The sequence below is a fragment of the Palaemon carinicauda genome, chromosome 36, assembly GCF_036898095.1.
Source record: "Palaemon carinicauda isolate YSFRI2023 chromosome 36, ASM3689809v2, whole genome shotgun sequence".
NCBI lineage: Eukaryota > Metazoa > Arthropoda > Malacostraca > Decapoda > Palaemonidae > Palaemon > Palaemon carinicauda.
The window spans coordinates 28,584,731-28,610,970 of record NC_090760.1 but is presented as its reverse complement, the minus strand read 5'-3'; the positions used below and the strand labels follow the sequence as shown (position 1 = coordinate 28,610,970).

The 26,240-nt window shown below is 36.7% G+C and overlaps 1 protein-coding gene across 4 annotated transcripts in view; it reads right to left on the bottom strand.

Annotated features, from left to right (window-relative positions):
• Positions 1-26,240, bottom strand: part of LOC137628810 (uncharacterized) — a 474,142-nt gene that overhangs the window by 223,544 nt on the left and 224,358 nt on the right. For all 4 annotated transcript variants that reach the window (XM_068360046.1, XM_068360048.1, XM_068360044.1 and 1 more), the window contains one exon: positions 22,964-23,177. In XM_068360046.1, coding sequence (XP_068216147.1) covers positions 22,964-23,177 — 214 coding nt within the window. The remainder of the gene's footprint in view (positions 1-22,963; positions 23,178-26,240) is intronic.

The following is a 26,240-nucleotide window of genomic DNA, read 5'->3' as shown; positions in this document are numbered from 1 at the left end:
ATTTGCACCATGCACTAATTCTAGCTAAATCTCTATTAAGGGATTCACCAACCCTAGATCTACATTCAGGGGATAGAATTGATGCAAAGAGAGTAGCATCATCTGCATATGCAACAAGCTTGTTTTCTAGGCCAAACCACATGTCATGTGTATATAGTATGAAAAGTAATGGGCCAAGAACACTACCCTGTGGAACACCGGATATCACATTCCTACAATCACTATGGTGCCCATCAACAACAACTCTTTGAGATCTATTACTTAAAAAATCAATAATAATGCTAAGAAACAACCCACCCACTCCCAACTGTTTCAGTTTGAAAACAAGGGCCTCATGATTAACACGGTCAAAGGCAGCACTAAAATCAAGGCCAATCATACGAACTTCCTGACCACAATCAAGGGATTTCTGTACAGCATTGGAGATTGTAAGAAGGGCATCACATGCTCCAAGGCCTTTACGAAAACCAAATTGCAAACTAGGGAATAGATGATTACCTTCAGCAAACCTATTAAGACGTTTTGCCAGAAGACGTTCAAAAACTTTAGATAATATGGGAGTTATGGAAATTGGGCGATAATCAGTGGGACTTGAGCTACCACAAACACATTTACATAGAGGAGTAACATTACCAATTCTCCAACTAGTGCTAAAAGCTCCTCTTCTTGCTAACTTGCGCAAAATAACAGATAACTTTGGAGCTAAGAAATCTGCTGTCTTTATAAAAAACAAAGGAAAAATACCATTTGGGTCTACACCTCCATAAGCATCAAGGTCCATCAACAGAGCTTTAATCTCACGAGATCGAAAAGCTAAACTAGTTAGTTTAGCCTCAGGAAAACAGGAATGAGGAAGTTCAAGTTTTTCATTACTCTGTTTACTGTCAAAAACATCAGCCAAAAGGGTTACCTTTTCCTTTGGACAGTGAGTGACTGAGCCATCTGGTTTAAGTAAAGGAGGAACTGTTGCATCTACACCAAAGAGTGCAGATTTAAGGGTAGACCACCATTTATGTTCCTGAGTTGTACCAGAAAGTGTTTCTTTTATGGTTAAATTGTACTCCTTTTCAGTTGAGGCATAAACTCTCTGAGCAAAAGCTCGAAGCTGAGTATAGTTGTTCCAGGTCAAATCTGATCTGTTCCCCTTCCAAAGATGATAGGCCTCCTGTTTCTCCAAATAAGCACGTCTACAATCATCATTGAACCACGGTTTGTCCTTCACTCGATACCTTAGCACACGAGAAGGGATACGCCTATCAATTATGTTGACTAGATTCTCATTCAAAGGGACAACAGGATCTACACTATTATATAATTGTGACCAATTCAAGCACAAAAGATCATGTAAAATCCCATTCCAGTCTGCTTGGGATTTCATATAAATTTTACAAGAATATGATATATCAGGGACAGGCTGCTCAGTCTTCACTAATAATGAAATCAAGGCATGATCAGATGTCCCGACTGGAGAACCAACCTTACTAGTTATAACGCCAGGGGAGTCAGTGTATACGAGGTCCAAGCAATTACCAGACCTGTGAGTAGCTTCATTTATGATTTGCTCACAGCCTGATTCAGAGGCAAAGTCTAAAGCTCTTAAGCCATGGCGATCGGTAGGAGAGATAGAACTTAACCACTCCCTATGGTGAGCATTAAAATCACCAACAAAGACAAAAGAAGCCTTTCTATCATCTTCTTGTATCTTAGCCATAATGGTAAGAAGACAATCGAAGATAGAATCATCTATGTCTGGATTCCGGTAGATCGAACACAAATAAAAGTTGTTATGCCCGCCACAAACTTTTATTACCTGAATCTCATGACATCCACATTGATAGCAGGACTTATGTATATATATATATATATATATATATATATATATATATATATATATATATATATATATATATATATATATATATATAGCATAATGAGCACCCCATATTTGGACATCGTGTGATATGGATCGTCTGATATGGAACTTCTATAAAAAGAAAATAAATCTATCCAAGACCGAGGGAGGAACGGGTTTGAGAGTTGCTTTGCGGCGCCACTGACTGTAGCTTCGGACTCTCTCCCGGTTGCCATGTGCTTCATCTAATCACCATCTTATGGCGATCAAACACGTTAACTCTTTTTGCAAAATATCACCAAGTTCTACTACCACTTTTGAGCTGCTAACACAAGAGCCTTTGGTCCGCCTTGATGCCGGCCACTTTACACCACAGCCACCACCATAATGGGGCCCTTTCTGCTGAATAGGATCCAGGCATATTGTTTATGGTGACTCGGAGAATAGTTACATTTCTTTGATAGATAAAAAAAAAATGGAATCATCATTTTATTTTCCTTACGAATCAAGTATATAGTTAGTTGAAAAAGGTTCATTCTCATGTTTGTAGATTATACAAAACTATTTGCTCTTATGGAAAATGGTGGTTCATGATTTTTTTTTTTTTTTATAAATATAGCACTATGGCTGAAGAGCTTCTTTAATGCACTAAACCTTGTTAAAAAGCCTTGATATAAGGACAAAGGCGGTTCCCCGCTTGCACATTCTACTGATTCCTTTGGGGAAGATCTAAAAGCTGCAGTATAGAGTATTACACCTTTAGTAAGTATAAGATCTAAAGACCTCAAAGTAGCTTTAGATCATGATCCATATCTTGGGCTACCATAATCTATTTTTGATCATCAGTAAAGTTGATATCATTACACCCCATATTGCATTAGAAAACTTTTGTATCCGGTTTAGAGCATTAATACATAAAAATTTCATGTGAGATACACGAGCTTTTTAATTAAGATAAATATCAAATCGTAGTCCATAAATTTCAACTTATATTGGAATTGGATTTGCCACCCAATGCGAAATTTATTTCTTGGTTTTGCTTTCAAACCAACAGATTCAGTCCAGACCTATATTTTTTTCTTTTATTTGAGTTACTTATTATTACTTGTAGGTGACAAAGATTATTAGATAAGTAGCATATTGCAAAGTCATCCATATAAAGGCTACCTTGGACTCCAAGTTGTATTTGAGCTGTTGGGTAACTCTAGACATATTTGACTGATGACTTACCTGAGTGTGTGCCACCGTGAGACTACTAGTCCGTGGGATGAGGGGGCTCACCTTGCACCCCCCCTTAAAATTGACAAAAGTGCATTTAGGTTGTAGCTTTTGATCCATATTTTCATTTTTTTAATGTTCCCATTGAAAAAATAGGGACGCACTACCACTGCTGGGCCACTTTCTTCGATGACATCATCAAATTTTGCTGCTGCCAATTTTGGGGTAGGGGAAACCAAATTAGACATAACTCCGGACTGAATGGTCAGAGAAAGATGAATGACATATCAAAATGTTTGCTTTGGGCCTCTCTAACAGATAAAGTAGACAATTTGCAATTATGTTTAATAATTAGGTCACCAGAGGTCAAAAGGTCACCAAATTTGGGGTCAAGTTAAAATTTTAGGCACCTCCATAAATGTAACCCCAGGACCAGCCAGACCTATATCTGATGACATTTTCTGCCTTATTTCATCTCTAGAGACCTCAACAAATAGAATGATACCCATTAAGTGTACTTATTGGCCAAATCATGGAAATGAGATGTTATGTAAAAAAGTCAATTTTCAAATTTGTCGTTTTTTAGCCTCAAAATCGTAAAAACTGATAAAGCTCATAACTTCTTATAGAGGGGCTACGGAAATTATTTTGGTGTGTTTTCCCAGGTTTTGGGGTCAGAGAATACCAAAAATAGCATTCTCAACAATGTCAACTAATTACATCATGCTGAAATTCAAGATGGCCGCCACTCTGGACGCCGTAATTTTGACTTGGCTATAACTCCTCCATGAATGCAGCAAGAGAGATAATATTCGTGTCCTCACCCAGGTTCTTGAGATTACAGCATCCAATAAAGGCAATCTCAATAAGTCTGTCAGTAAATTTGGGGAAAGTCACATAAATCAACAACAGAAATGCTTTATTTGAAGGTTACAACAATCATGAATGAAATACAATAAAACTGTACATGAATGTACAATATACTCATATGATGCAAGACTTCATTGGGAAAATTCACACTGTGTTGCTTTGGACTACAGAAAAAAGTCAACCTATGCAAGGTATAAAGTTTGATAGTCTACTTGGGTACCTTTGGGTCCACTTTTGATTAATGGAAAGGCAATTATTGGAAATATCTTGTGATACAAGGGAGGTCCTTGGTCCTTCGACCCTGAAATCTACCATCTTGTTACTTGAAACTTTCTTAGTCCAACTCAGACCCATTATCATCACTTTCATAGTCATCATCAAAATTTCCATCGCTTTCATTGTTTTCATCTATGCTTTCATCATCAGACGTCTCATCATCGTCCATCGTCTCAAGTATATCAGCCATACTTGTAGGAAGTGCAGTTCCCTTGAACCAACAGGGATCTAGATTTCCATCCTTCATCATCCAACCATGATCCACAGCTGGATGAGGGACCTCAGGTTTGGGATAATGGGCACGCTTCCATATAGCAACCTGATAGTTCACCTCCTGATATGCTCATTTAGACACTCTTGGTGGCTGAAGAGATGAAAGATCAACATTCTTCTTTGAATCCAGCGACTGCCCACTGCACTTTAACTCGAGTATTTGGTATCGAAGCTGGTCAACTTCCTTTGTCATAGTTTTGGCAGAATACATGGTGCAGGTGAAATCCTCAAGAGCAAGGAATATTTCATCGGTTACCTCCCATGACTCCTCTAGGCAACTGAAGACTTCTTGGTGCTTTGGGCATTTCTGTAAAATTCGCAGCGGTTTTAACTTGACAATTCCTTTAAAGGAACTGGTCATATCGCATCTACTGAATGCATGCAGACCAAGGAAAGCAGACCAAGGGGAGAGGCACAGTAAGTTGGTGTGAACCCTTTCAATAGTTCTGTGACATCTATGAATCGCCTTCTATTCCCAGTGCCAGTATCAAAAAGGAGTTGCACACCTAAGTTTGGAGCATAATACAGAAGTATGAAGAATATGACACTGTCTGGACTTCGAACCCGAACAGATTTGTATCTTTTATCCCTGGCATAGGTTGAATAGTGAATGACACGTAAATCATTCTCTTCCTGGGTTTAGTCAAGAGATCCAATTTGAAATGCAGTGATCTTCTCATTGTCTGTCCTGAGTTCGTAGGCCTTGCCCTTACAAACTAAGATAAGCTTCTTCTTCTCTACCTTTGGTATATTCTCCTCCGTGCACCAAGATAAGCTTCTTCTTCTCTACCTTCGGTATAATCTCCTCCGTGCACCAAACACTCAAGAGTAATTCAATGAGCTAAGTTTTATTGTCGTCATTACTCAAGATCTCTTTCCAGTTATCTGGTCGCCTTATGTTTTCTCCACTAACCAAACGTTTTTCTCCTGAGCCAAGATTTGATCTCTCCTGGAATTTTATTGAATTGGGCATGTAAGTGTCAGTGCTGAAAATCACGCTGGATTTCCCAGATGTAGAGACGGACAAGATGTTTTGATATATCTGTTTGAATGTTTTTGGCATTTCCTTCATTGAGTGAAACACGGTATTTCCATCTTCTACACTCATGGTATCTTTGTCAGGAGGAATAGCGGAATCATTCGTGTCTTTCACTAAGTGGTGGAATGCCTTGCTCTTGTCTGTCTTCATAAGATACCCATCTGGTGTCTCAAGTGATGATGGCACAGGCATGAGTGGGTATCGTAGAAGTTCTTGGATATACAATTTGTGGTTTTGAGACTTGACCAACAAGTTGAATGTGACATTCCCCTGCTGTTTGTACTCCACTGTTTTGTTACTTGATGTTTTCACAAGTGCTTTCTTGCCAATGACAGCGAAAGTCTTCAGCCTCTGTTTGGGCAATGGAACAAAGAAGTCATCATTCTTCTTCAACCTCTCTGTAATGAATGCGTTCTTTGCTTGATTTTCCTAGCGGCTTCCTCACTCTTCTGGATCCGTGATGAACGGGTATCAAGATGCTTGCTATCTCTGCTGCTTTCGCCCCCCATATTCACCATCTGTAGCATCACCTCTAGGTACCTTGTATACTTGTAGAAGTGCAGTTCCCTTGAACCAACAGGGTTCTAGATTTCCATCCTTCATTATCCAACCATGATCCACAGCTGGATGAGGGACCATAGGTTTGGGATAATAGGCACGTTTCCATATCGCAACCTGATAGTTCACCTCCTGATATGCTCATTTAAACACTCTTGGTTTATATGCCCAATTCAATAAAATCCCTGGAGAGATCAAATCTTAGCTCAGGAGAAAAACGTTTGGTTAGTGGAGAAAACACAAGCTGACCAGATAACTGGAAAGAGATCTTGAGTAATGACGACAATAAAACTCAGCTCATTGAATTACTCTTCAGGGTTTGGTGCACGGAGGAGAATATACCGAAGGTAGAGAAGAAGCTTATCTTAGTTTGTAAGGGCAAGGCGTACGAACTCAGGGCAGACAATGAGAAGATCACTGCATTTCAAATTGAATCTCTTGACTAAACCCAGGAAGAGAATGATTTACGTGTCATTCACTATTCAACCTATGCCAGGTATAAAAGATACAAATCTGTTCGGGTTCGAAGTCCAGACAGTGAAATATTCTTCATACTTCTGTATTATGCTCCAGACTTAGGTGTGCAACTCCTTTTTGATACTGGCACTGGGAATAGAAGGCGATTCATAGATGTCACAGAACTATTGAAAGGGTTCACACCAACTTACTGTGCCTCTCCCCTTGGTCTGCTTTCCTTGGTCTGCATGCATTCAGTAGATGCGATATGACCAGTTCCTTTAAAGGAATTGTCAAGTTAAAACCGCTGCGAATTTCACAGAAATGCTCAAAGCACCAAGAAGTCTTCAGTTGCCTAGAGGAGTCATGGGAGGTAACCGATGAAATATTCCTTGCTCTTGAGGATTTCACCTGCACCATGTATTCTGCCAAAACTATGACAAAGGAAGTTGACCAGCTTCGATACCAAATACTCGAGTTAAAGTGCAGTGGGCAGTCGCTGGATTCAAAGAAGAATGTTGATCTTTCATCTCTTCAGCCACCAAGAGTGTCTAAATGAGCATATCAGGAGGTGAACTATCAGGTTGCTATATGGAAGCGTGCCCATTATCCCAAACCTGAGGTCCCTCATCCAGCTGTGGATCATGGTTGGATGATGAAGGATGGAAATCTAGATCCCTGTTGGTTCAAGGGAACTGCACTTCCTACAAGTATGGCTGATATACTTGAGACGATGGACGATGATGAGACGTCTGATGATGAAAGCATAGATGAAAACAATGAAAGCGATGGAAATTTTGATGATGACTATGAAAGTGATGATAATGGGTCTGAGTTGGACTAAGAAAGTTTCAAGTAACAAGATGGTAGATTTCAGGGTCGAAGGACCAAGGACCTCCCTTGTATCACAAGATATTTCCAGTAATTGCCTTTCCGTTAATCAAAAGTGGACCCAAAGGTACCCAAGTAGACTATCAAACTTTATACCTTGCATAGGTTGACTTTTTTCTGTAGTCCAAAGCAACACAGTGTGAATTTTCCCAATGAAGTCTTGCATCATATGAGTATATTGTACATTCATGTACAGTTTTATTGTATTTCATTCATGATTGTTGTAACCTTCAAATAAAGCATTTCTGTTGTTGATTTATGTGACTTTCCCCAAATTTACTGACAGACTTATTGAGACTGCCTTTATTGGATGCTGTAATCTCAAGAACCTGGGTGAGGACACGAATATTATCTCTCTTGCTGCATTCATGGAGGAGTTATAGCCAAGTCAAAATTACGGCGTCCAGAGTGGCGGCCATCTTGAATTTCAGCATGATGTAATTAGTTGACATTGTTGAGAATGCTATTTTTGGTATTCTCTGACCCCAAAACCTGGGAAAACACACCAAAATAATTTCCGTAGCCCCTCTGTAAGAAGAGTTATGAGCTTTATCAGTTTTTACGATTTTGAGGCTAAAAAACGACAAATTTGAAAATTGACTTTTTTACATAACATCTCATTTCCATGATTTGGCCAATAAGTACACTTAATGGGTATCATTCTATTTGTTGAGGTCTCTAGAGATGAAATAAGGCAGAAAATGTCATCAGATATTGGTCTGGCTGGTCCTGGGGTTACATTTATGGAGGTGCCTAAAATTTTCACTTGACCCCAAATTTGGTGACCTTTTGACCTCTGGTGACCTAATTATTAAATATAATTGCAAACTGTCTATTTTATCTGTTAGAGAGGCCCAAAGCAAACATTTTGATATGTCATTCATCTTTCTCTGACCATTCAGTCCGGAGTTATGTCTAATTTGGTTTCCCCTACCCCAAAATTGGCAGCAGTAAAATTCGATGATGTCATCGAAGAAAGTGGCCCAGCAGTGGTAGTGCGTCCCTATTTTTTCAATGGGAACATTAAAAAAATGAAAATATGGATCAAAAGCTACAACCTAAATGCACTTTTGTCAATTTTAAGGGGGGGTGCAAGGTGAGCCCCCTCAGCCCACGGACTATACCAGTTGATGTCCGGTTAGACTCCACCCACAACTACATCTCCGATACATTCTTTAGTTTAAATACATAGCCATGGTGGCTAAAATTCAGACTCATTAAGTATTTTTTGTATCATTATTAAAAAACATTGTGTTAATTTTTAAATAAGGATCTATAGTTAATTTCTTTTAGCGATGTAGATTTGCACCGACTCGCAGCGGTGCCCTTTAAGCTCGGAAAAGTTTCCTGATCGCTGATTGGTTGGACGAGATCATTTTAACCAATCAGCGGTCAGGAAACTTTTCCGAGCTAAAAGGGCACCGCTGCGAGTCGGTGCAAATCTGCATCGCTAAAAGAAATGGACTATAGGGGATATTTTGATAAAAAAATATAGCATAAATTCTTTAAAATCATGCTTAATGAACTATCTTTTATTGGGCGAAGTTTCAAAATGCTTCGTCACAGTAATCTAGTCTCATTAGAAATATGAAGAATATGAGAGTTACCAGTTAGTGACTTTTGAACGAAAATCACTGAGTTCAGGTATCACCAGTTTTGCTATATACTGTATTTTCCATTCAAACCAAGTAATATAACATTATTGTAGTAAAGAGTTAAGTCTATTGGGGAATATTTTCCTTGATTTTTTGCATGGTATGTACCAGTGTCTCCCTCGTTTAATATACAGAGGTTATGATAATTATCTATTTATACAACCTTGGAACCATGTGTATCGCTATTAGCATAATTATCATCCCAGAAGGGATATTGGAGATTGAAATCTCTAATTAGAAAAAATCTGGGAATTCTTTGGATAATTAATGCAAATTATAGTTGCAAGAGGGTTGATGTTACATATTATATATATTGAAAGAGTTATTATCTAGAATTACTTTAACTCCAGATAATTGTAATTCGGATATGTTAAGTTTTCAGCATCATGAATTTCATTGTTATTAATATACAGGGCAGTTCCTAATTCATGAGTCAAAGAGACTGAGCGAGATGCTAGCATGTAATTTCCTATTGAATGAATAGTATTGTTAGCACGTTGTAAGCCTTTTATTGCAATAGATATAAAATTTTTAATAACCTTCAAATGTCCCCAAATGCAAACGGTTTTTAAAACTATTAATATCCCCTTGAATTATGTATAGATTGAACATTGAAGCAATGGAGATGGATTTCCACTAGGCAGGGCGTTACTTTTGATTAATTTTTCTGTAGTTGTGTCTCTGTTTAACTGCTCTAACAGCAATGTCTTTTTTCCTTAAATTTTAGTTATTTAGATATATTTTCTATTAATTTTTAAAGGTAAATGATGCCTGTTGCATCCTTTTTTTATCAGTGGGTAAACACATACAAAAAACGCCGTGGGTGTCCAATTTACCATGCTCGTTTTGTTTTGCTCTTAATAAAGTTGACTATATTACTAATTTCATTTATATTTATGTTTTTAATTTCACGAAACTAAAAAAATAACGAATCTTTTCAGCCATATAATGTTTTGTTTGCTGCTATATCCTGTATTGTTTTATTTAAAATCACTTTTCCAGAGGTTTCAATAACCAAAGATGGCTTTATTCCATTTGAATGGTACGCAATATGATGATTTTCCATCAGCTTCTTGACCATCACAACGGTTCTTTTGGACTTTGATCTTTATTACATTTTCTATAGCTTGGTTACTCATTATGCCGGGTTCAGATTTATTAGCTGAGATTCGAGGCTTTGTTTCTTTTTTTCTGTAACAGGTCGATTTGCTACATCTACCAGAAAATTTAAAAGATATCTCTTCAGGCTCACTCACATATTCTTTATTATTTCATTTTGGAGGGGTTCCATTTTCTAGTACCTATTTTTTTCTCTCATTTAGATTCTAAGGGTACATGATCAACTATCTCTACACCACAAGGACCTTCTGTCTTCCTACAGGTATCAGATGTGGCTAGTGGGTCAAATATTTTCTGCACAGGTCTCTGAGCTTCTTTCCAAAAAAAATTTTGACTTCTCGTGCTTTTAGTACTTTCACTAATTCTAATGGTAAACGTATGTTTGGTTCAACATTTAGGAGCAATGGCATAGGTACTAAAAGTTGATGGTTTTCAGTTACTTGATGCACTGGAGGTGAGTTGCTCATTATTCTGTGAATTAGGACCAGTGGAACCAATGAGAGTTTTCAAACTATAAGTGGAATCACTTGGATTGGACAAAATTTCTTGAGTAAGTTGACCCTTGGACTTTATTATTATCCATAATGTTTTCCTGGCTGCACCGAAGGTAAGCATTAATTATTTTTTGTTCTTGGATTCGACTTTCAACGTAAGTGTATTTGGCATAATGACCGCAAACGTAGGACACTGTCATGAATTTGGCAAGTGAGCTCCTTCACAATGAAGACACAATTTATCTTCTAAACAATCTGCAGAGAAGTCACGGAACTTGGAACATTTGAGACATTTCTGCCATTAGTGCATTTGATATCAATGTGCCAAAAATCAAAACATTTTTGACAATGAAGAAGCCTAGGATGTAATTTCATTTCTATTTATGCTAGGCCATGGATCAGCCAAATTGCAGAATAATTGGGGACCCTACTGTACCTTTACTTCCAGTGCTTTTATTAGATTTATATCTAATTCTTTGTGAGCTAATGTGACCATACTTCAAATTCTGAATAAAAATAAATTTTTGGTCATAGGGTGATTAAGGATGTTAATCCCAAAAAACTTATAGCGGATGCTACCTCTAATATCTATATTTCTTGTCCAAATATTACTGAATGCCTCATACTGGACACAGAAACTATTTTTCTGATAATATTCTCTCTTCCATTTTCAGAGAGGATGCTGTAAAATTTCATTACACATTTAGGATTTAAAAAAAAAAATTAATCTGAAGGAAGACAAAAGGGACAAAATCATCTTGTGTTCCCCAAAGGTTATTTTGACAAATAGTGTTTGTAGTTTACATATGTGTTCTGCTAAAGCTAATACCAATAAGAAAGGGGTTTTAGCTATGAAATCTTTAATAGTAAGATTTCATCTTCAAAAATCGGGTCTTTTAAATACAGTAATCCCTCACCATTTTGCGGCTCAGGTTTCACTGTCTCAGTGCATAGCGGATTTCCAAAAAAATTCATGAAAAATTTGAAAAAATGGTGCGAGAGTTACGCGGGCGCTAGCAGAATGCAGAGAGTACAGTAGAACATCAGGTATGAACATAGAGATGGTGCGCAACTCAAAATCAACCTCTCTGTTTCACTGGCCATCTCAGCTCCAGAATCTCGCAAGCTGATTTCCTGAGCCGCCAAGAAGCTTTACCCAGCATCTCTCCCTGCCTTGCGCCCTGCAAAGGGAGACGGCATTCATTTTTCTCTCTCGCTTCGCTTGTGTTGCTTAGCCTTGCCGTCTGGAGCTTTTAGCTGTTTTCTTGTGCTTGTTAGTGTAAAATGGTGCTTGTGACGCCCTTGAAAATGGCTCCTAAACGTCCCCTACCCTTTACATCCTCTAGTGAACCCATAAAGAAGAGAAAAATGATGACGGTGAACGAAAAAGTCAAATTATTGAACATGCTTATGGCAGGCAGTAGCTATGCGTCTGTTGCCCGCATTTACAGAGTGAATGAATGTTCTCCAAAGACATTAAGCATGTTGTGACTCCTCGTAATAAGACGATTATGCAATTGGAGAATGCGTTATCAATGTGGATGTCGAACTGTCGGGAAAAGAATGTTAGTCTCGATACCAACATGATTCGAACCAAACCCAAAACCCTGTATGATAGCCTAGTTCCTGAAGGAGAATCGAATGAAGACGACAAAGGTGATGATGGCGACGAAGATGATGATCCTGCCCCACGAGAAAACGTGGTTTTGTTGCCAGCAAGGGCTGGTTCGAGAAATTGAAGAAGAGGTTTGGCCTCTACAGTGTTCCTTTGTATGGGGAGGCTGCCTCGGCAGACCAAGAGGCAGCTCTTTGTTACGTCGAGGACGAGTTCCCGAAATTAATTAAAGAAGGTGGCTATCTCCCGGAGCAGGTATTCAATATGGATGAGACTGGCCTCTTCTGGAAGAGGATGCTGTCTCGAACATTCCTTTACAAGGACAAAGTGAAGAAGCCAGGGTTCAAGGCCCACAAAGATCGCGTCACTCTCCTCATGTGCGGGAATGCCACGGGCTTCATGGTCAAACCCGCCTTAATTTATAAGTCGTTGAATCCTCGGGCTTTGAAAAATAAAAACAAAGTCTTACTACCCATCTACTGGATGAGTACTAAAAAGGCATGGATAACCAAAGCCCTCACACTCGACTGGTTCGTGAACTGCTTTATCCCTTTTATATTATCAATATTTATTTACATGATTCTTTAATGTTCTAATGATAACATATGCATTTTTATTGTTAATATACCTACTTCGCTGGTTTTCACCTATCGTGGTCGGTTCTGGTCCCCATTAACCGCGATAAATGAGGGATTACTGGCCATACAACTGGAGGTCTTTCAATACTGGATGATATAATACAATCGCTATACTACCTGAAAGGGACTAATCCCAATGCATGAGAAAAGAATTAAGCTTAGATCAAAACCCATTAATGTCTTACATTGAGCATTTATCATAAAAACTGAGTTGTAACACAATATTCAAGTTATAGCTAGTCATTGACAGACTTCTAGCTTTGAACCAAACAAAATAAACATTTACCTGTCTATGAAAGGTAATACAGGTAGAATGTCTTTTCGAATCTATAATTGTCTTTATAAGGCAACCTTCTTTAATTCTCCAACCACAGGTGCCACAAGTCTGTGAAGTATTCCTTCTGTGGCCATGTAGGAGATATTAGCATCATCCTGCTGCTCACAGAAAACTTGAATTAATTTAACACCTGCCAAACCTCGGCAAACAGTGGAAATTATAAAAACAAAGAGCACGTATTTCATAAGAGTATTGAAATATCTACTCTAATATTTCGGCACACAAGGGATAAGTAAATGTTTGGAGATATAAACAACCCTCGTTATTTGCTGTTTCTCTCTTTCCAAATTCAATCATCGCCACACAGAGAACCGTAAAACCTAATAAATAAAAAAAAAAAAAACATTTTTGTAATGAATAATCTTGTAGCCTGATGATTTGAAAATGAGTGTGCTCCATTGCACCCAGCATGTTTCTAGCCGTTTTCCTCTTCACACGGCACAATATCCCATCTCTCAGTGACTCAGCCACAGTCTTGCATCGTCTTTCCTCGGATGTGCATCTCCAACTTCACTTCTTTTTGTACAGCATCACGTTATGATGTAGAAAAATAGGTAAAAAAACGGTACATCATGCTTCAGACTTACTGTGAAGAGCTTTCGGTTAGTGTTGTTGTACCGGTACTTTTTTTTATTTTTTTTATTGCATTAGTGTATTTATTATACAATACCATATTTTAGAGTAGTACTGCAAATATAGGCTAAATATACGTGAGTTTGAATGATGCGAGTCAACCTGCTAAAAACAGCACTCAATTATGAGTGTTACCTTTTCTAATGAAGCTGTACTTTATTGATAGTACTGTACAAATATAATGGTAATATACACTACTGTATTAGGGAGTATTGCTATATATTAGCAATAGTGTTTGGTTGTTACTGTATGTATTGTATATACATATAAATGTGGCGATCACTCATGTTATATGTACTGTAGTCTTACTGTATACATATTACATGACTGTATATGTACAGTACACTTATTAAAGTGTGTCCATTAATTAACACAATATTTATAATGTGATGGAATCCAAGTAAAAACAATATTAAGCTGTACAGTGGGTTACTTAGTGTGTTAGTCGACCATTCACAGGGAATGGGCAATGACTTGTTAGGTTAAGAGTTAACCCACCATAAGGCAGCAGGTATTCACGGATTCTTGCTTTTCACACCTGTCTCTGCTACCTATCCCCCTCCCACCTAAAGAATAAGGAGAGCTGACTGTACTTACAATAATGAGAGGAGAGATATAAGCAATCCGGCTGCTATCTTCTTTTTAAAACCACATCAATTTTAGGTGTCTAACATATTAGCAAGAAAAGTAGGACACTGATGTTATCACTGCTGAATGGCAGAGAAAGTAGTGAATTCGAGGCTCCGTGAGCAGAACTTGGATCTAGTCGATACCGTGCATCACTAATCTTTACTGTAAAGTACATTAACATTCCTAGTTACTACTTGAGGAGTTAGATTAGGGTTTCAAATCAAAACACGATCCTAGCCTTCTGTTTAAATACATCCTACTAAAACACTAGAACTAACTACAAAGGAGGGTATTTCAAAAACACCTCCAAGCTTATTACCTCAAAAGAACAATTAGTTAATTAGCTTGTAAATCCTGAATATTAAGGTATTCGTTTATTACTCATAATTAGGTACTCAAAGGAGGGCATTATAATGAAATTTATAACGAAGTTAGGTAACAGACTAGTCTGATACTGGTCAGCGCATCTTTGAGCCATAAAAGACCTATAGACTCTACAAAACTAGATTAACTTCCATTCTTCAGAATAGTTATAACAATTTAAAATCTTATCCACAAGGAAAAGTGGGATTTGAGAGGATTATAAGGTACTTTTATCATAAATTATCAGGAGCACTTAATTACACTTCATTGTTTCCAGCTAGCACGTTAGTGATGTGCGTATGCAGAGGTTCATGGATGAATACAAGATTGAATATGATATAATTAAAACTAAATTAATGAAACAAGAATGAAAAGGGTATGCTCTGTGTTGTGTAGTGAGGCAGATGATACAACTGAGCATATGTTTAGCAGTAAGGATTCAAGGAAATCTAGAAGCAATAGCATGGAATAATGGAAGTAAGAAACACAACTAAAGAAGTTGCTCGATATATCAGATAGGCTGTTGAAGTTATAAGTAAAAGAATGCAAGTTGTACTGTTTGTGTAGGAGGTAACTAATGACAACTAACTTTCTTCAGATTGCAGAGCTTTGCACCTACACTTCTAGTAATGTGCCAGCAATCACCGTGTTGTGGAGAGAGCAATGAGGAATCTATACCATGAACAAGGAAGCCATAGCCTATGCAACGTTACCTCATTATTACCAGAGATTTATTATTTGTGGGTTAGACTTTTCTTATTTTTAACAAATATTCTTCACTGGATACAAATAACATACTATATTGCCAGACTAGCAAGGGTAATAAAAGCACTCAAGTAACAATTTACCAAAATAAAGAAACCATGTGGTGATCTAGTGGGCAAGCTTGCATGTAAACTGAAACACACTGTTATCTGGAAAGTGATTTGATTACCCAGCTTTAGCTGATACATCATCAACAATAAAAATTTTTATAATGACTCAATAAAATAAAAATCAAAGAGCATCTATGATCTGAAACACGAACTACCTGAATAAAAAGTATGATTCTTGAAGACGCTTCCTTTAACGAGAGGCTAAAGACTGCCTACTCGGTCTTCTGTCTCGCAAACAGGATGTCTAATAGAGCAACTATACGTTCGTAGCAGCAAAGATTTACCTGTAAAAAGCTCTAAAGTAATTTAAGAATTCGAGATTTTACAAAAGCAACTCTACTTTGTAAGGCACAGTATACCTTCCCAATCCTTACTGTTGGAAAATCATGTGACCATGATCAATAGACTTGACTATGGAAGTCAACCTTGTTATCCACAAGCAAAGGCTAACTGACTTCCTGAAAAAAAAAAAAAAAAATCCTCATCCTTATCTCCTCACATGCCTCTTGATGCAAAGGGCTTCGGTTAGATTTCACCATTAATCTCTATCTTGAGCTTTTAAATCAATACTTATACATTCGTCATTTCCTACTTCACGCTGCATAGTCCTCATCCATGTAGGTCAGAGACTTCCAACTCCTCTAGTGCCTTGTGAAGCGTAGTTGAAAGTTTGGTGAACTAATCTCTGTTGGGGAGTGTAAAGAGCATGCCTAAACCATCTTCATCTACCTCTCACCATGATATCATCCATACATGGCACTCAAGTAATCACTCTTACAGTTTTCTTTCTAACCCTTTCCAACCATTTAACTCCCAATATTCTTCTGAGGGCTTTGTTCTCAAATCTATAAAATCTCTAGGATATTGTTTCATTGTTATACCACACCTCATGTCCATAAGGTAACACCAATCTCACTAAACTATTATATAGCCTGATTTTTATATGTAATTTCATGTGATTTGATTTCCAAGTTTTACTTAACCTAGCCATTGTATGATTTGCTTTCTTCAATCTTTCATTAAACTCCAATTATAAAGACCCTGTGTTATAGATCATAGTTCCTAGATACTTAAAATGATTCTACCTCATTAATCCTTTCCCCTTCAAGTGATATTTCATCTTCCATATCATATTCACCTCTCCTCATCAGTCTTCCTTCTATTTCTCTTGAGCCCAGCTTCGTGTGATATTTAATGCGTTCTGGTAAGGAAGCATTGCAAATCTTGTGGTGATCTACTAATAAGGACAGTTTCATCAACATACTCTAGGTCCGCTAATTTCCTATTGCTAATCAAGTCCAATTCTTCTCCACCATACCCAACTCTTCAATGGATTACAAAGTCCATGAGAAGGATAAACGATGTACTTGACAACACATTCCTTTGAAGTACTCCACTGTTCATAGTAAATTCACTTAATAGGACTTCAATAAAATTTAACTTTGCACTTAATAAAATTTACATATTTTATTGGAACCCCGTAATAATGCAGGACTCTCCACAAAATTGGCCAGTGCACACTATCAAAGACATCTTCATAGTCAACAAATGCCATCAAAAGTGAATTTCTTTATTCTACAAATTTCTGTGCAACATGTCCTAAAATGAAAATTTGGTCAGTACTACTTCTATCTTTTCTATATTGTGCTTGTTCATCTCTCAGCTTTTCATCAATATTTCTCTCTAGTCTCTTAAGAAGTTTTCATGACATAAGTGTGATGCCTCAGTAATTATTGCAATCATTCAGATCTCCTTTTTTTTTAATATTTTCACCAACACTCCTAGCTCCCATTCATCAGGTTTTGCCTCTTCACGCCACATTCAACAGAATAATCTTGTACGTATTCTGGGAGTCACTTAATTTCCAGTCAAAATCATTTCAGCAGTTATTCAATTGTATTTTGTGGATTTCCGTTGTTTTTTTTTTTTTTTTTTTTTGAGCTTTTTAATGATAGCTTTGACTTCAGACACACTGAATATATTCATGGGCACATCAAGGTCTTCCTCAGCTTCAGGTATATTAACCAAATTATCCCCTTCATACCTTTTATTCATGACCTCACTAAAGTGTTCCATCCAACGTTGCCTTTATTCATCATCTGTGGCTATAAGAGATTCATCTCTATTTTTAATGGGTATATGCTTCTTTTTTGCTCCCGTAGATATTTCATTAATAATCTTATGAAAAATTCTTACACCAGAGCCACTCCCTGAATTCAAAGCTTTGTCAGCATCATCTGCTCTCCTGTCTACATATTCTCTCCAGTCATTCCTGGCTTTTCTTGTAACCTCACTATCAATACTGGAATACTTAGCCTGCTCTACCTTGGAATTTTCACTACTTCCTCAAAAAATTTCAACAATCAATATCTGTCTTGATCGTATCCTTTTTATAGTTTCACAAGTATCCTTTGATATCTGTGGATTTCTCCTTGTAACTGCATGTACCAAAACTTCACTACAAAGGGACTGATTTATGTTCTTTGATATCACATCATTCTTCCTTAATTGTATACTCTTCGTCTCTTACAGTCTCTAAGTCTACAAATCGATTCCTACATTCAATTGCAAAGGTTTCTTTGTGCTCATATTAGTTGTATCAAACTATGTATTCTATCTACCCTTCTATTGGGGCTTTTAGTTTTAATTTCAGGGTAGCAATGAGGAGCGGGTGATCACTACCAATATCTGGACATCTATAGCATCTCACTTTTCTCAGAGCCCCCCTTCTCTCTTAATTAATGGCTATCGGATCGTTTCAATTTTTGTAATTTCCACATGATGAAGTCCATGTAAATTATTTTGTGGATGTTCTTCTGCTTGAAAAGAATACCTCCAATATCATGGCTGTTTGTTGGACAAAAACTTATAATATATGCTCCATTTCCATTTGCAACTTCTCCAAGATCCTTAACTCTCAACACATTCTGTATACCAGTACCTTGATTAATCATTCCAACTTTAGCATTGAGTTCACCAATCTAAATTTTCATATCTCTCTCTGGGATCTCCTATATTAAACTTTGCCGTTCTTGATTGCATTCATCTTTCCTTTCTTCAGGGGATTCATTTGTTGGTGCAGAGCAAACTATAACACTCATATTGCATTGCTTTGATTTAAACTTTGCTAATAACAGTATACTATTTAAAGCCCTCAATCCGTTGATGCCTATTCTGTTCTAGGTATCATCAAAATTTCTACCCCTTCTCTTCCAGCTCCATCTGTTCTTCCTGAATAGACATATATATTCCCTTGGTCTAGAATATTCTTACCAATCCCCTTACAACGTATTTCACTTAGGGCCATGATATCCAAACTGTATTTCATAAATTCAGTTTACACTTGCTGTAACCTCCTAATCTGATGTATAGTTCTAATATTAAAATTACTAATTTTGAATTTTTCTTTAGTATGCATAAACTGGGAGATTCTTAGCACCTCGCTACGCCCAGGAATGGGGGCCATTCAATCATTTTCTCTTTCCATAGACTGACTAAATCCATAGAGGATGCAATAGCTAGATTCATCAAAGGATAGCCAGTTCATTGTAGGGCTGTGCCTATCTAGTTAGGCAAATGACCCCTGCCAGTCCATACTAATTCCAGTAAGATCATCTGCTAGACATCAGGAGTAGAAGCCGAAAAGACCTAATTTCTAATGCCTTAAACCCAATCCATCACTCTGCTGAAAGTGACTTCATCGAGGTTTAGTGGGGCATTGCCTCCACACCCAAAGTTTTCGTTATTCTATCTGGTAGCTATTCCAATTATATAACCTCTGGCAATCATGTATTGCTAAGATATTCTGCTTAGCACGGTATAATATACCACCTAACATGGTATATATACTAGCTAGCATGGTATAATTCACAAAAAAAAAGGATCACAAAGGACCTAAAAGATTACTGCCCAATAAATTTATTTTCCGTAATATATGAAATATTTACAAAGATAATATTAGGCCAAATAGAGAGATAGCTAGACTTTAAACAATCAACGGAGCAGGAATGCTTTCGAAGCATTTAATCAACTACTGACCATATCCATGTAATTAACCAGCTAAGGGAAAAATTAAAAGTGTATGAAAAACCCCTATGAATGGCATTTATAGCTTATGAGAAAGTTTTCGATTCTGTCAAAACTTCAACAGTAATGAAAGACCTTCAAAGAAATGGTATAGATGACTCTTATGTTAGAGCACTTAAAGATATCTAAACGGGAAGTACAGCCATTCTTAAACTATATAAAGATAGCGAGGACATTCCATTTGAGAAAAGAGTTAGACAGGGAGACTCCATATCTACTAAACTATTCACAGCATGAGAGGAATAAGTTCTTAAAATTTTATATTGGGAAAATGCAGGAATTAACATGAATGGGGAATACCTTAACAAGTTACGATCTGCAGATGACATAGATTTTTTAGTAAATCATAGGATGAATTTCAAAAGATAATAGAAGATTTGAATAGAGAAACCAGAAGCGTAGGACTAAAATGAATACTAGTAAAACTAAGATAATGCTCAATGAAAATGCAAAGAGACAACAAATAAGCGTTATGGATGAACCTCGGGAGATTGTTAATGAATGTACGTACTCAAGGCGTACAGTAAATGTTTCTCCAGGACATAGACCGAAATTAAAGTTATGAAATGAGATTATGAAATGTAAAATGCTACTTTTTCTAGAAAGAAAAGTATTTAGTCAGATGGTCCTGCCAGTATTAACCTATGCATCAGAAAATTCGCATCCTACTAAAGCTTTAGAGCATAAGCTAGTTATAACTCAAAGAGGTATGGAAAAATAATGATGGGAATAAAACTAAGAAACAAAAAGGGCAACATGGATACGAGAGCAACCTAAAGTAGAGAATATTCTAATAAGATTAAAAAAAAAAAAAAAAAAAAAAGAGGAATTAACATGGGCAAGATATATAATGGGAATGACGGATAATAGATGGAAATTAAGGACAAGAGAATGAGTAACTATAGATTGGAAAAGAAGCAGGGAAAGGAAAAGAAGACGATGGATTGTAGAACTAAAGAAAATATTAGGGGTATAAACTAGCATAGAAAGGCCATAAAAAGATGCGAGTGGCATGTCCTAGGCCTTTGTTTTGTAGTGGACTAGTAATGGCTGATGATGATGATGAAACACTTATCATAATCTGAAAGGAGGATATATCTTTATTTCTTCAAATTACAGTACTTTCTTGTTGCAAGGATGATAAAAAAAATCCAGCAGGGAAGCCAGATTTAAACGCAATAAACACATAAAACCAGCTGAGTAAAATTAATCAAGACCACTACCTATTTGATTGCCCCAAACAGGGATATAACAAGTCTTGGAAGAGGCTACTTCTGCACATTTGGACGAAAAAGAAGCTTCCAAACTTACCTTACTCAACTTATTAGGGTATTTCTCAGCAATAAGGTTATGTAAGGTTTGAAAAGGCGATAGTTCCTCACTTTCAAAATGGCCTCTGTTTCCTTTCTCTTCATTTTACAGTATCGTAAGTTGAATTGAGGGAAAATCCCTACTTTCCCGGTTTATTTAACTGGAGAGAATGTGGGAGATGCTATCCATGCACACTGAGATTTTTTCTTTTTTTTCTAGATCAAAATATATGTATGAGTATATATTCTGTACCAAAAAGAATCTATTCCTCAGTGTGCATGGATAGCATCTCCCACATTCACTCCAATTAAACAAACCAGGAAACTAGGGGATTTTCCCTCAGTTCAATTTACGATACTGGAAAATGAAGAGAAAGAAAACAGTGCTTGCAAGAAAACAGAACACTGCTAAACAAAACAGGATGCAAACAATTGAGTTTAGTTGAAACTTTGTTTACCCAAACCAGATTTAAGAGAATCAAACGATATTCCACGTTATCCACCTATTTAATACATTATAATTTAGGAGCATTTACTTTATTGAGTGAAGGGGGATTCTGACTATATACTCCGTCTTCTCTCTCACACATTCTGGTTGTCTTATAGAGCAACTAGGATTGCAGCATGCAAGGGTTTAGCATAGCAGCAGAAATAGCTAAATTAATTAAAAGAATTTGAGGTTCTGTTCGAGGCTTTTGAATTAGTAATGTGTGGCAAACTTTTATAACCCTACTGAATAACACACTATCAACAGTAGACTTAACTTGGGGAGATAACATTAGGTTAGTAACGGGCAGGTATGATCAGCGTTACCATTTTAAGAGAGGAGTTACTAAACTTTTGTACTTTAACAAAAAAACGTTAGCGATGTCATAAGCTTATGAAGCTCATCACTATCGAAATTTGACTGATTATATGAAATATCTAAATATGAAGGATTGTCATTATCATCATCATTCCCACTAAAACTAGCCAGGCCTTCCCTGGTTTTTCTCTTGAACTAACAGCTAGTTTCCTTTAGCGCTTTGCACTGTTAACTCGGTCAGCAGCCATTGAAATATTCTTTCCCATGAGAGGTACCATGAGGTAAACACTTTTAATAACGGTTACTTATATCAAAGTATTGCCATTGATACAAGACACCATGGAAATGAGGATAATGAACTTCCAAAAAAAATTCCCGTGCAGATGCTGATGGTAATTGTTAAGAAAACCCGAGGAAGACATCCTAAATGACAATCACATCCAAACAACTTGAAAAACGACTGATCCTTACCAACACGACTGAGAAAGTGAGGGGAAAAAAGAGAGTAGAGACTGGCGCGCCAGGTACTACTTGCCGCTCGAATATTCCTTCATTATTTAAGGAAAAGGAAATGGTAAAATTAAATTTTTGGAAAAATTTTAAGGGTAAAACTCAATCAAACCAAATTACTGTAGAAGAAGCATTATGAGCATCAGCGGATGTTTATTGTGTATAACAATAAATGGATATACAATAAGAAAAAAATGTAGGTTTTCACAAAACATCACTGAAAAGATGTGTCTGAGGTTGAAGTTTTGAATGTTAGAATATTTTAATCTTTTTAAGGCAATATTGAAACATTTTGGATCAAAAGAATAAAGCTAATGAAAAAAATATTTATCAAAAAGTATAACATCCGGTTTGACATATTGTTTCAATGCTTTTGCAATCTTATTTCAAATTTACTGTGTACTTGAATATTATACACTAGGAAGAAAGGCCAAAAACAAGAAACATGGGAGATATATACCTGTAAGAAACTTTAGCCATTTCCAGCATCAACTTGCTCGGAGCTGTCTTAGGTTTATGTCCATACTTATCAGAGTAAAATATTACTTTTTTAATGCCAGCTTGAATTATAAGTCTTGTACATACAGCACATGGAAAGAGAACAACGTAAATTGTGCATCCAGCCAAATCTGTACCGTTCGTATTCATGATGGCATTCATCTCTGCATGGCACACTGTTTAAGAAAAGAATGTGAGAGATTAAAATAAGATAAGAACAAATTAAAACAGAATGAGAAAGAATGTAAGTATAAAACAAAATTAGTAAAATCTTTGTCAGACTGAAATTAAATGAGAAAAGAGTATCATGTAAAAAATGAGAAATGAATGTCAGATTAAAACAAAATGAGAAAATAATTTCATAATAAAAACAAAATTAAATACGGATTTTAGATTGAAACAAAATGTAATTCAAAATATCAAATTTGAACCAAATAAATTTAAGAACGTGAATTTAGAAATAAATGAAACTAAGAACGTCAAGTTAAAACAAAATTAAATTAAGAGCGGGTCTTAATTATTGGTTTGAGAGGTATTACAATTTTGCTGGGTACCTACACAAGGGTGTGCCTGGTAAGGAGGAGGCAGATACACTAGCAAAGAACGCTGCTGAGGAATTTCTTCCAAAAAGATAACCCCTCCTCTGGAATGATATTTTAGCAAACACTAAGAGTTGGTTTGTAGTATTTGGCAACAACATTAAGATAGCATAAGTGTGAATAACCATAGGGAGCTAGTGCTATATCTTCATGCAGGCATAACATGATACACCAAAAGTGGGAGACTACTCTTTGTTGAATTTGCACTGATCATAGTCAGATGACACAAAAGTTTACGGTTCAAGGAGTTGATGGCAAGTTCACCCTCGCCAAGATTCTTGTTAAGTAAGAGTTGTACAATATCAGTGGAAGTTTTAGATTTATTTCAGAAACAGGTCTTCTGAAAGCTATCTAAGCTTCATACTGATTTCTTTTTTATGGTTTTAAATTGAATTCTCCCTATCAGTTTCTTTATAACAAATTATATTGGTGACAATGACCTTAGATGTCAGGATGTCAGGATGCCAGAAAACTCACCATTAATCAATCAATCAATCATCACTGGTTAACTCAAGCAAGATAAATTTAAGGTGTAAGTTACTCTGTGGCCGAAACGTGTCCTCTGCATGCATGCATGTGTAGTAGCCCCCGTATCAGGTGGTAAACAAACTGAGAAATCAGCTGATATTCACCTGGTTCATCAAGTGGTACTGCACAATGAGAAGGAAGAAAACACATAGGCAAACCTTTTAAGTGAGGAATTATCACCTTTGTAATTTTGCTTAACTTTATGTTGATTAAGGTAAGTTTTCATGCTACTTTTTCTACCAAGCCTGCAAAAATAGCTTCTAAATAGGCTATTTACACCTGATATCTTAGATTCTGAAAAAGACTAGTAATTCAGGTTCCTCTTTGGTACTTGAACCCACTTTAAAGCAGAGACATGATGAATTGTACAAAAGTCATCAGTGGCCTGGCCTTGTCTTAGATTTTGATTTCTTTTTCCAGTCTTGACCCCAGCTTTGGATTCATGTTTTGCATGTTGGATGACTAAAGGTATGTTATTAGTCGGTTATGAGTAGAGTGTTCTTGAATTGCTTTAATATACAAATTCTATAATAGGTGTTATTTATAGTCTTGTAGAAAAGAAATTTGCAGAATACCAGGATTTGGATCTAATTCTAGATTATCTGACCTGTCAAAATGAGCCTCCCAGGCATTATCAGCCTTTCAGTGTTTTGTGATCAAGGGGAGAGAACAGATACTGAATGTACCTCTATGATGGGGTTAGTCTCCAAGGCACAAAAACAGAAATAAATTTCTTTGCCTTTTCAGGACTGATTACCTGAGGTTGTTTTCTAGAAATATTAAATCCCCCCCCCCCCCCCCCTCTTGGGTCAAATGCTTTAACTTCAGAATTTTCAACATGGTGGCCCTTCCATTTGAGGAATAGAACAACAAAAACCAATTATAGTAGATGTTCCGTAAGGATTACCAACTGCACTTGAAAATCTTATTGTAAAACTGTATGGCAGTCCTTACCACTTCTCCCTTTTTGGGGAAAGCCTTCAGCTCGACCCATGAGTGCTAGCTGTGTTTTAAGAAGGTTACCAGATCCCTTCAACTACCAACCCTTCATTGTCAAAGAACTATCAGGACTATCTTACCAATAGAGCAAAAGCCAAGGTGCTACAACCCTACAACTAAAATTGTGAAACTTCTAGACAAGGATGTGATTGAAGACCTCATAAACCTTTCCTCTTGGTTTTAAAACACGTTATTCGTAGTCCCCAAAATCTAAAGAGGTTGGATACCAGTTCTATATGTCTCAGCCAAAAAGAAGTTCAAAGGGCTCACATTGTTTTCAATGGAAAGACCCTCGATAGTTTTTGTGATGATCAAACATTAAGATTGGACGTTCTCAATACAGTAGATCTTTAAGAAGCATAATATCATATTCGGATTCATCGTAATTCAAGGAAATATATTCGTTTCATCAGCAGATCAAAGGTTTATTTATTCAAGTGCCTATGTTTCGGGTTCAACACCCCTATCTCGAAATGCTTAAGAGTGCTTGGACTAAGAGTTCTCTGTACCTTGATGATTGGCTAATAATAAGGGATTTATTGAAGAGAATTTGAGTTCAACAAGTATGATTATTTAGGTTGTTGAATTGGTTGGGGTTTTGATCAGATTAAAAAAGTAATTCCAGGCTCCATCTGGCTCTTACTCAGAAAATTCTATATTTTGGAATAATGATAACAACATCTTTCATTTTTTTCAATTTGAAAAGAGGATCTAGTCCTTTCATCTTTTGCTGAAAACGCTCAAAATCTTGAAACCAATGTAAGTTCACATGTGGATGAGGGTTTTAGGATCCATGGCGGCCCAGCCTAAAAAAGGTGGTTTTTCAACTTTATCTGGATTCTCATTGAAACATGATGACCGATTTAAATGCCATCACAATTCCACCAATGAAAAAAATTACTTTTGCAACTGAATTGGTGGGATGATTGCAGGAGAGTATCCCAAGAAGTCTCCTTAGATTTGAAAATCTCAGACATATCTTTGATCAAAGATGCTTCGCAGGAAGGGTCGAAAGCAGTTCTTGATTATTTACATCTCTTAGGGAAATGGACCCAACTAACAATATAACTATGCACCAATTTCCTAGAATTACTAGCAATATATAAAACTCTT